Here is a 12,518-nt window from a genome sequence, read left to right on the forward strand (position 1 = left end):
CCAATCACCTTCTGGATAAGCCAGAAGGCAATTGGAACAATGTTCTGTGGATGGATGAGACCAAAATCGAACCTTTTTGCTTGAATGAGAAGCGTTCTGTTTGGCAATGAGCAAACACTGCATTCCAGCATAATAACCTTAATCCATCTGTAAAACATGGTGGTGGTAGTATCATGGTTTGGGCTGCTTTGCTGCCTCTGAACCAGGACAGCTTGCAATCATTGATGGAGCTATGAGTTCTGAGTTGTACCAGCAAATTCTACAGGAAAATGTCAAGGTATCTGTCTGTGAACTGAAGCTCAACAGAAAGTGGGTCATGCAGTAAGACAACGACACTAAACACACAAGTCATTCTATCAAAGAATGGTTGAGCAGAAGAAAGATAATGTTTTGGAATGGCTGAGTCAAAGTCCTGACTTTAATCCTAAAGAAATGCTGTGGAAGGACCTGAAGCAGGCAGTTGATGCAAAGAAACCCACCAACATGCCCGAGTTGAGACTGTTCTGTAAGGACGAATAAGCTAAAATTCCTCCAAGCCGATGTGCAGATGCTGATAGACAGTTAGTGGAAACGTTTGGTTGAAGTTATTGCTGCAAAAGGGGGTCACACCAGTTACAAGGGTTCACATACTTTTGCCTCCCACAAATGTGTAAGACTGAATACTTTTCCTCAATAAATAAATGAAAAAGATGAAAAAATGAATTTATTTGTCTTGTTTATTTAATTGGGTTCACTTTATCTAGTTTTAGGGCTTGTGTAAATACCTGATCACGTTTTAGGTCATATTTATGCAGAAATACAGAAAATTCAGGGTTCACAAACTTTCAAGCAGCACTGTATATCTGGAGCTAAATATACACAGATTGCAGCCACCAATGCAATGAAACCTGCAGCGCAGTTTTCTCAGTAAATCTGGTCCTGACACTTTCTACAAAGATATAATGCACTACACTGTAGGACACCAGTAAATGACTGCTGGGATGTATGCTGTATGCAAAGCTAATTCAGAGTCAGACATATCAAAACTGAAATTGCATTCCTTATTGTAAAGTAGGCCACCTGTGAATTGGGCAGTTGTATTATATAGGGCATTATATAACTAAAATTGGGTTCAGGAGCAATAAAACCTGATCAGGGCCTCCTTAGTTTTTAGATTTGCCAGACTCCGTTAGCATTGCAGGATGGGATGAATATCTCTACAGCCAGTGTGTCAGCGGTACCTCCATCAGGGGCATGGGTGGTGTTATGACTGGATCCAGACGTCGATCAGGTCCATGTCGTACCAACATCTTGTCCTCTTTGGTCTGGTTGAGTCGTGGGCCTTGGATTTTCAGGTCCTGTCTGCCACGAACCACCATTAAATCCAGCATCTGCTGGCCTGTAGACGGGACGCGATGTGTGTTAGTATGACAGTAAAATACAAAACATCCTGAAGTCAGTTGAATGATCTGTCTTTGTGTGTTTTTCAAAAATGTCTGTGAAGCTTCTCAGTCATCCAGGTCATGGTTATCCGAGGAGGGTTGAATTAAGGGCAGCTGTATTTGGTTATTTGGTAGACACTTGAAGAGGTTTTGCCTCTCATCCAAGGGGCTTCTTCAGTTCTAACTGACTGGTGGGGAGTCCCAGCCAGCCCTCAATTCAGCCCTCCTTGGATCTTTTATAAATGTCATACAGTATATTCTCCAAACAAAGGAAATATAGTTGAAAAAAGAACATAAAATGCAAATGCAATACAATTTAGTCACATGTGAGGAGACAACAGCGTGTTTGTTCAGGATCCTAAGATAGCCAAGCTAGGAAGCAAAACTACCGATAAATGACATATCCAGTAGGGGTGTCATGATTTCGATTCTAAATAATTCGAAAAGAGCATTTTATTTCAACCCCTCAAAATCAAAATTAGGATAAGCGATTCTCCCTGTATTTTTTTTCTCCCCACTCCCACCAACTTGTGTGCGTCCAGTGCTTACCCAAAGGAAAAAAAAACATTTCAAAGACAACACAGCATAGCTTACTGGTAGCCTGCAGATGCATTACTTTTTGAGACACCATGGCCACTGCTGGAGTCAGAGGAAACTCTGTTCTTGTAAAATATTGTTCTGTCATCTAGTGACTCTTCTTTTCGTTTTTGTGTTTAACAATTTGTTCCCATTTGACTGACGAAATAAGTTATTATTATACTTTAAATATATTATTTAAATTGACCATATGGCCCTAGTCCAGTACATTCCAAAAAAATTTGGCAGTTATATCGCACTTGTTAACATGTAACCTATCTTTTTAAAGAAGAATTTGAAAATGTAAATGAAAGTTGTCAGGACATAAAACCAATGATCTATTGATCTTTACAAATAGAGACTCGATAGTCTAACAATGTCATAGCTGTCAGTGCTAAAAATATATTTAAATCAAAAATCACATCAAATCGTGACCTAAAATTGAAAGGCAAATCGAATCATGGATTTGGAGAATCGTGACACCCCTACATATCGGACACATCTGCTTGACACCCATGTGAGGATGAATTGATGATAAAGCTGCCAGTAATAATTAAAAGCAAATATCAGCTGACAAATCTGTGTGTATTATTACCTTCAGTGCCGGGAGCCATCTCTCCAGAGGAGGCTGAAGCTAGGTTGTACACCACACCCACAATGTTCAGCTGGCCAGTTCTGTGTGGCAGCAGCCTGAGTCGAGCCTGAGGTCAAAGGTCACAGCGACAGTTAAATGCACACCATAATGTTGGGGTTGCACTACAACCCTGGTTTTTCAAATGAGAACAAGAGTTCTTACTAATGCCTTTTGCTGTCTCCAACAACAACAGTAACTAGCAACAGTGAATAAAGCGTTGGCCCTTTCCACTCTACCATGTCTTTACTTGGCCATGACGGCTGTGATTGGCCCCCAGCAGTATCCATACCATCACAGACTGTAAAACTTCCTCCAATACCAAGAATTCAGCCCCTGAATGAGCGTTAGTGAGGCCTAAATTTACAGACTCTCATTCTCATTTGTAAAACCTGGGTTGAAGTACAACATAAACTTCATTTTGGACTAGAGTTCGTACTAATGTCATGTGTATACTTACAACCCTTGCTGAGCATGAGGGTAAGCCAATCCCAAGCACTCTGCTCATAAGCACCCATGAGTGACTGGATAGGGCTAGCATGGCTAGCCCTAAAATAAATAAACACATTTAGCACACCAATACTTTGCTACGTGTGATTGAAATCTGGCAAAATCATAGCATCTACTGTCTAGCAGCATTCGGAACTGAATGAGAATTTGAAGTCTTTGTCATATCATGACTATAAAATCTCACAAAAATGCGTGGGCTTGCCCAAGAGGCAGCAGCACACACATCCTCCACTTTAAACAGCACCCTGAGAAGTAGCCACACTCCCAGTAGAGTGTGCTCTCAGGCCCTCCAGGGCTACCTGCCCCAAGACAAAGTAAGCAAAGGTGATAACTTCCACTATCCAATTTGAGGAACGCTCTGTTGACAGCAGTTGAATACTTAAAAAAATGAATTACTAAATAATAACATTTGAAAAGAACGTGAAGTATATTGTGAATAGCTTCTACACCATCACCCAGAGATTAACATTAGTGGAGCAGAGCAGCGTCAAAAACAGTAACAAAAGAGAATGGCTGACCAACACACGCTGCAGCATTAAACAACTTTTTAGCCGTTTTGGACATTGATGGCTTTCCCCGGGGCTAACAGTGCAGCAGAGAGGCTGCTCTCCGCTGCTGGAAGCACAACATTAATAACAACACAGTGGAGCACACCGCCTTCCCCTCCCTTACTCCACAGTGAACACACTAGCTTCACTTTTTACTGAAGACATTTAACCAGTGATGTTGGTCAGTAAATTACATGTTAATTTCATTATTCTCATACAGGCAGAAGACTTAACTTTGCCTTTAAAGTTTTTAAAATCAAGAAAGCTGCATACTCATAGTGCTGAGAGATATGACTCATATCCCGATATAGGTAATTTCATATCTCGATAACGATAGATGTCCCAATATAGCACATTTTCTGTAAATTCAATGAATAAATCATGTCTGCTCTGTTTTATGGTCGCCATATAGCTGCTTCTCTCTTCTCTGCTCTTTTTCAGCAAGGGCGGGGCAGAGTGCAGCAGAGGAGAGACAGTGAACCAGGTGAGAGTAAAAAGCCAAGAAGAGTAAGTTATTAATCTAATCCGTACAAAAGATGGACAGACTCCAAATGAAAAAAATACTGCCGTAAAGACTGTGATTTGCAACACAATGAAATAAACGATAGCACATAATATGAAATGATAGACATTCTTCTATCATCACATGGTACGTATGTCGTCATATCGCACAGCCCTACACACTCACTCTGCTGACAGTGACCTTCGTCAACACCATTTATCTTAACTGCCAGTTTCATATTGCACTTCAGTGGACTAAGGACACCGATGAATGGTTTGGCACACAGTGTATTGGAGTAAAAGACTAAAAACCTTTGCCCCTTACTTGGCAATGATAATCTCTTGAGGACTTTATCGTTGGCGTCGCTACCTTGCTGAACAAAGCAATCTAGCACCTCCAGTGGTAAAGCAGACACTACCCCTTCCTCCTCCCTAGACCATTGCCTAACAAGTATTCCTGCTCTGGAACTAAGCAAATAGCTTCCACTTGAGGGCATGGATGAAAGATTTCCCCTCTGCCTGCCTCTGTCTGTGTCAGCAGCGAGCTGTGTCTTGTGAAGAGAATATGTCCACATTGGCCTGTCTCAGAGAAGCCCAAATCGTCTCCATAACCTGTGGATGAATCCACCAGTCTGCCATCCAAGGCTGGCCCCACGGTAGCAGGTCCACTGCCTGGTTCAATCTGCCCTGAATGTGATATGGAGACAGAGGCCACAATTGGCTGTGAGCCCACAGCAAAACACAGAGCTGAGTATGTCCAATTTTCCATATCAGTAGCGGTCCACGTGATGGTCCACTAATATGACGTTCCGCCCATGGAGCAATCAGGTCTTCCATGGTTTCCTTGCCTTTCATGGTAGAAAAGGATGTCTGGCATGGACCATACTCTCACCCAACTATTAGACGGCGTCTGAGTTGCTTCTGGAGCCAAGGGCACTTTGCTCTGTGAGGCCTTCTGTAGATGACTGGCTACAGTGAAAGGGCTGAGATCTTAAAGGGGCTCCCATTGGGGAAAGCGAGCCCTATGGGGTATGATATTACCCCGGGCCACAGACTCCCTCTGCTGTTGTTCAAACCTGTGGGTTATGGAGTCACATGTTCCACATTGACGGGGTTCTTCCACTGCCATAAAAATCTGTTGCCTTACGGAGCTCCACATATGTTTCCAGGGTGGCATTTTCATCCAGCTCATGGAGGAGGTTAGCTTGCAGCAGCCTGGCCCATGGCTTGGTATGATTTTTCAGTTCAGCTAGCTGTTAGCCTCCAGGGCTTTTGATGGAAGCTCTGGCTTCGCCTTGGTAAAGAGGGGGCACAGGTGAGTGGCCAACTCCTGCTCAGTGTTGAGGGTGGACCACATGTTAAATGCCTGGATGGGGGAGTGGGTCTTCTGAGAAGAGCCCAAAGCCTCACTTCCTTCATTTGGTCATTCAGCACCAAAGGGGCGAGCCTGTCATGGCGTAGTTAAGTCTTGGTTGGGTGGAAAGGGCTATTGCTTTATTCAGTGGTGCTGTCTGGCTACCACAAAAGGCATTAGTACAAACTTGTGTTTGACATGAGCTTTGTTTGGCCTGAATGATAGAGTGCCAATTATTATTGCTTGAGATTTCATTTTATTATTTTAGTGATCTATATGCATTTATGCTTTATGTGAGAAGTTTTTTGAGCATTTTGGGCCTCATTTATTGAAGTATACACTCACCCACCCATCCACACACACTGTCTTCATCACCTCTCTCCTCCTCTTCCTCCTCTCTCTTCTACCTCATCTTTCCTCCTCCCCCTTCCTTTTCCTCATCCTCCCCCTACTCCTACTCTTCTCATTTCTTCCTCCTCCTCAAAATAAAAGCCCCCCAACAGTCACTGTATGTTAACAGGAAACCATAGTTGCTATACTTATGAGGACACTCATTGACATGATGCATTCCCAACACCTTACCTACTTACTTACCCTGCCGCTTACACTAAAACGGAACCTAAACTTAATTCTGACCATAACCCTAAAACCAAATATTAACCCTCAAACAGCCATTTGAAATTGTTAAGACCAAATGCAGAAACATCCACACTAATAGGGTTTTTCCATTAGTCCGACACAGCCCGTTTTGGCCACGTCAAGCCAACCCACAATGAAACGTGTCTCCACTACAGCCTCTCAGCAGGAGATAACGGCACCGCTGTGGTCCTGCTCGCTAGCAGGGCCGACCCAAGATGACCCCTCTTCTCCCTCTCAAACAAGCTGTATTTTGCAGACACAACGTGTGTGCTGGAGAACAGAGAGGAATCTGTTTTTAAAAGTATATGTGTTAAGCTCTCAGTACTTTTGTAGCTTCTAACTGAATCTCTGTGGTTTGAAGTTTAGTTTATCGCCTGTGTTCATGTTTGTACTTTCAGATATCAGCCTTATTTTACAGTTTCCTGACCGCTGTCAGCCGTATCGGAACTGCATTAAGTGCTGATGAAAACCTAACATTTCCTTCTTTTGCAGCTTCATACTAAAAGCTTTTAAATGTACAAAATATTTTATTACGATGAATTTATAAGAAATTAAATGTGCTTACAATCGAATTAGCTGAGCTATGTTTGCGGTGCTATTCTACAATTAAAATCAGATCGACACAACAAAATATGAAGATATTTGAAGATAGTTTTTCCAGTGAATTAGTTAGAAATAATGCTAAGAGGAAGAGTACAAGCAGAAACACCCACAGTGAGATGTCTGATGAAGCGCTGGAGACAACAGGCTCTTACTGCATTTTCTGCAAACCAGCACACCTCCAGCAGGTAAACAATTTCTTTTACCTTGCCGTGCTGTGTAATGGAAAAACAGCATGCCAGCTCGACTTGAGTGCTCCTGGCATGGTTCGGCATGACTACCCCCAAAACAAAAAAAAAAATGCCCCAAGATGGTCTTGAACTCAAAGTCATCCCACACACACACCAAGGTGAAAATATATATATAGGCAAAAAATCTCTTTAAAGGGTCTGGTAGCCTTAACCTATTAGGTAAAACTTACCATTTTGGTCTCCTCTGGACCCATATGAAACTCCAGGATAATCTCAGTGGTGACAATGTCATCTTTCTGTGTCATCTACAAGAGGAATCAGATATTGAAAATCTTTGTTTTGTTTTTTATTGCATCTATCAATCAAACAGCAGTAAAAAAAAATATCACAATTTCTAAAAGGACATTTGCTCAGATTGCCCACCCCTAGAGCCAGGTTATCCTTTTCATTGGTGATGGCCTCTCCTGACAACTCTTCTGTCGTCTTCTCCTGAGATGGAGACACACCATCGGCAGTGAACCTCCAGAGTAATGAGAGGTTGGACAGTGCCAGAGAAACCTTAAGAGGGTTCCTGAATGTCACCTCCACTATGATTGGTTCTGCAATGACAGAGGCAGAAAGACGGCTGTATACTGGGCAGGTACAATTCAGTCTAATTTGATCAGATAGTGATGGGATGGATTATATTATTCTTTATACTATGGGAACAGAAAACTGTCTGATATACTGATATGTCAGAACACCTAAATACCTGGTATCTAGATGTAGACTAGTACTACTTAATAGTCTAGATATCAATTTAAATATAGTTCCACTGTGTCTGTTAAGGACTTCTTACCCTCCACCACAGCCAGTGGGTGGTGCAGATTGTCTGTCTGGTTGTTCAGGCAGCACTGAGTAGGCTGGAAGTTTCCTGGGATGACCCCCCGGTTGACAGCAGCCACAAGCTGCTCCTCTAGATTGCACCACATGGCTGCCAAATCCAGGTCATACTCTTGGTCCAGGGACACATGGGTGGCTGCCTGCTTTATACCTGCACACATCAGAAAATTAGAATCAAAAATTGATGATTAGTTGTTCAATATAATGACGGTGTTTCCTCTGTCACCTTTATACATTCACACCTCGCAACCCTGAGTTAAAGTAAAACCTTTGCTCAAAGGCACCTCTGTAGTTAATATAATGCTCTATAGTGCATATTTTTGAAATTTTGATTTTTGGCTAGCATACAACTGCTTAAGGGGCCATTATACTCCGTCAGAACTTTCTGAAATGAGCCGACATTCACACCCACTTCATGTTGAACTTCTCTCTCTAGCTCTTATTAAATTCCTGTCACTTGATGTGAACAACTGAGTGAAACACTATGAATGCCTTCTGTGAGAGAAAATGTGTGTTGTCATGCCCATATTTAAACAATATGACATTGCCTTCTCTATCATGCTCAACTTCTTATTCCGCCTTAGCCATTAGCCATTCAGAGCAACTATAAGCACTTTTGATTTCCAATGTGGTCGAACAACACACCAGCATAAACAAGCCCTTAACTGTGTGTCTGTGATGTGTGATGCATGAAAAACTTTGAGCATGTACCCAAAGCAAATGGTCAAGTGTGATAAGGACTAAACACATCTTTTTTTAGATTTTGTCAAGCTTGAGGAGATAACAGATTACTAGTCAGTGTGCTACCCTCTGCTAGACGGCGTTCATGTCCAAAGTAGACTCTTGTGGCTGAGCTGTGGATGCAGGGCAGAGGCAGCTGGGGGAGGCTGACTTCATTTCCCCCTGTCACACTCTGGAAAACACACAAACAACACGGTAAGTGCACAACTCACAAACACTGTAAGGGATAATCTATGAGGTGTATTCAGTAATTTTACAACACAGCTGTCAAGCAGTGCTTTACATGTCATTGAGCACTGCTGTATTTAAAACAACTATTTAACCAGAGTAAAGGTTAAGATGTCCCAATCAAGTCTTTCAAGATTTGATGAAAAATTATAATGTAATTTTTATGAAATGATGACTTGTGCCAACAATGACCCCTTGTATCATCTCTGCTGCAAAATGTATAGTCTCTATCCAGACATGATTACAAACTGTAGTCACCTTGTAAACATAGAGATACTCTCTGAGAAAGGCCCCCTGCTGTGTGGCTGTTTGCCTGCTGTCATTGGTCAGGATCTGTCTGAAAGCTGTTACAGCGTTCTCTGGCTGGTGAAGTGTGAAGGACTGACGGCCGATTGTGAAGTTGATATGGTCTTCTGCCAAAGACCAGCCCCTCCCCTTGTACACCTGCATGGCTTGGCAGTAACAGCGCAGTGCATGCCTCTTCTACATGGAGAGGTGAGGGACAGGAGAAAAAAGAGAATACATAAGTTGTGACATACATAAGGCAGCCAACAAGAAGCATAAAATGAGAAGTGGAGTACAAGAGGAGTGTGAGGACAAGAAAAGTTTTATTATAACCTATATACCCATAGATCGGCGAAGTTAAAAGGCTCACCTGTCCTGCTTTGCTGAAACGATGACCAGCCAGGATCATATGGAAGGCAAACTTGCGCAGCATGGGATTACGCATATTAATGAAGCAGTGGGCGGCCTGTTCCAACAGTAGAGCACTGCGCAGGTCAGAGTCCTGGGCAAAAAAGTAAATTAAAGGTCCAAGCAAAATTAATCCACTGCATTTTTACTTCAGTGAATTAATCCATCCATATAAAAATGGAAAACAGTTTATGGAGACACTCAGGCCTGGTTCCACCGTACTCAGTTCATTATTCTCATCTGGAAGTTACATTTACCTTATCTGTCTTGCAATGCATGATGGTATTTATCTTTTGGGTGGTGACCATTGATTGTGCACAACTTTTTACATGGCTTGTTGGATAATTCTCACTAAACATTTGGACAACCCTAGAATACTACATAATGGACTACATAGTGAAAAAAAAACAATTTATTGGTAAAATTCCATCAGTAAACACAATTTATCCCAGTTTTATCTGTGTATATGAGATCTACTGTAGTATGGTGTTTCCACGTCCCCATTTTCATGAAGTGAAGTCAAGTGTGCAGTGCACACAGAGGTAGAACAGGATTGAAAATGATGTGGGTTTTCTCACCTCACTGGTCATCTTAATGAGGAGAGTTGCAGCCTCTGAGTATTTGCCTTGACTCTTGAGTATCTCAGCACTGAGTAAAGCGCAGCGCTCAGCTAGCACCATGTTCCTGTAGAGGGCAGAGAGAGGAGGTGCTGTCAGGAGAAAAAATGTGACATAATGGATCAAAGGGGAACATTCTTATCCGCTAATTACTCTGGCAGCCTATTTGACACAGTTGTCATAAAATATGTGTTTCAAGCCAATTCAACATTACGTACTTCCAATCATTCAAACTTTGTCATGCATGTTACAATTTTGTGTGTCCTCAAAATGCAACCTCATGGTGAGGAGGGGTTTGTGAGCTTCATGAGTATTGGGAGCAATGTTGTTTTAAGCTGGGCCCTGATGGGGACCCCGAGGTAAAATGGTGTCAGGTGAAGGACCATACAGTAATACTGTACAAAATGCAGTTCATAAATGACTGATGTGATTGAGTCAGAAATATCAGACAGAGCCTTGTATGGAATAAGGACACCAGTGGCCATCTCTGAACCAGGTCTTTCAATAGTTTAAAAATTCTTCATAAAGTTATGAACCCAACCCCCAGAGAATAACTGTAACTGTACTTGACAATAAAATTGTCTGAATAGTGAGAGGGCCTTGGCTCACAGTGGGAGCAGCACTGAATACTCTGGTTACCACCAGACTACCTTTGTGAACGAGGAACACTGCTGTCAACAGAAACACAAAAAGCTTCAAAAATGTCCCTGGATAATAAACATATTAAGCAGTTAAAACCTTCATTTGGGTGCACAAAGGAACATTCTCTTTTGTGTAAGTATTACTTTTAATAAAAGCATCTGATGGTTCCAAGTGTTGCAATAGCACAATAGCCTGTTGCCTAAGAACAAACTTTAAAGGGGACATATTCTGCATATTTCCAGGTCTATATTTATATTCTGGGGCTTACTGGAATATATGTGCATTAGTTACAGTTCAAAAAACTCCTTATTTATCTTAAACTGACTCTTTACACAGACCTTCAGTATAGGTCATTTTAGCTCCTGTCTCCTATTTAAGGCCCCCCTCCCAATGAGCCTCCTCTATTCTGGTTAGTTAGACTCTGGAAGCTGCATCTCAGCTATCTTTAGTCGGTTCCAGAGGCTATGTAAACAAGCTAGAGTAGTAGAATGTCACTTCTTTTTCTCGTTTTTTTACTCAAAATAGAAACTTCTCAGATACATCCATACATCCAGGAGCCCGAATCCAATCCCAAACACATGGGTGGACAATGTGAACAACCAGTGGAACAATTTTAGCAACAACCTAAGCAACAAAGGCTATAGAACAGACAGCCATTCATGGGCATGCTTGAACAATCTGACGTCATCATGAAGAGGAAGTAGAGGTAACATTACAAACGAAACGTTCAGATCATGTTGAAACCCTGTCTTTTGACATGCAGGGAGCATTTCTACATACGTTCACCTCAAGTTATGGAACTTTGACCATGTTTACCATCTGACATCCAACATCATAACAGTATAAAACAACAGAAAATCACGAAAAGGATTTGTCCCCTTCAAATCGACACAGAAGACAGAACAAGATTATGTAATTAGGTCATACTTGCAGACATCTCTGTATGTCTGTATTGCAGTATCCATGTAGTGTGCTGGATACGGTCTCGGAGCTCCAGCCTGCAGAAAGGCTGACACGGCAGCCATTTCCTACAGAAGATAGCAGGATGAAGAGATGGAACATGAGGATATATGGAATAATCAAGAAAAGAGGCACTGCTCAGTTCATTTGACTCGAGGGTTTTGCTACAGCCTTACTAGGTCTGGTATGACAAGTAGTTTATTGATTACTAATGATAGCAAATATATTACCAGGGGTGGAGGCAATTAAATACACTTACTCTTGTTACTATAAAAAAAGTCATGCTTCATGTAATTGTGTTTTTTTTGTTGTTTTTTTTAATCAGTAATTTTACCTTTACTGGAGGATTTTTTTTGTTAAGTATTGTACTTTGCTATATTTCAAGTTCAGTAAGAACAAAAGTCACATCAAAAAGTGATGATAAACCATGTGGCAAAAAAAAAAAAAAAAAAAAAAAATCAGTAGCTGCACCAGATAAAAAGCTGCTGGTGAGGAGAGCAGGGCTTCATGTCTAGCAGGGTTCCACTCTGCACTTAGCTGACATTCTGTAAAAGATACATGTTCTAAATGTATAAGGTCAATGGTAGAGTATTAGGGGGTGCAGTCACATCATGGCCTTTTATCATCGTATCATTATATAACATTTGTTTATTTTCAAACTGGATGTTCAGCACCATCAAGAAAAATTACTATTGGTAAAAAGTGAAATTGGCTTTATTGTATAACTGTGAGTTAACACATGATCCTCATAAGGACAGATAGACAGATGTGTGAGTATGTGTGT

At 41.5% G+C, this 12,518-nt stretch overlaps 1 protein-coding gene across 2 annotated transcripts in view; it reads right to left on the minus strand.

The window, feature by feature from the left end:
• trappc8 (trafficking protein particle complex subunit 8) overlaps positions 1-12,518 on the minus strand; it is an 86,676-nt gene that overhangs the window by 39,642 nt on the left and 34,516 nt on the right. For both annotated transcript variants that reach the window (XM_042415675.1, XM_042415676.1), the window contains 10 exons: positions 11,702-11,802; positions 10,094-10,199; positions 9,478-9,609; positions 9,081-9,305; positions 8,661-8,766; positions 7,810-8,004; positions 7,395-7,570; positions 7,202-7,276; positions 2,593-2,698; positions 1,221-1,378 (listed from right to left, as the gene is read on the minus strand). In XM_042415675.1, the coding sequence (XP_042271609.1) occupies positions 1,221-1,378; positions 2,593-2,698; positions 7,202-7,276; positions 7,395-7,570; positions 7,810-8,004; positions 8,661-8,766; positions 9,081-9,305; positions 9,478-9,609; positions 10,094-10,199; positions 11,702-11,802 (1,380 nt within the window). The remainder of the gene's footprint in view (positions 1-1,220; positions 1,379-2,592; positions 2,699-7,201; positions 7,277-7,394; positions 7,571-7,809; positions 8,005-8,660; positions 8,767-9,080; positions 9,306-9,477; positions 9,610-10,093; positions 10,200-11,701; positions 11,803-12,518) is intronic.

The sequence above is a fragment of the Thunnus maccoyii genome, chromosome 7, assembly GCF_910596095.1.
Source record: "Thunnus maccoyii chromosome 7, fThuMac1.1, whole genome shotgun sequence".
NCBI lineage: Eukaryota > Metazoa > Chordata > Actinopteri > Scombriformes > Scombridae > Thunnus > Thunnus maccoyii.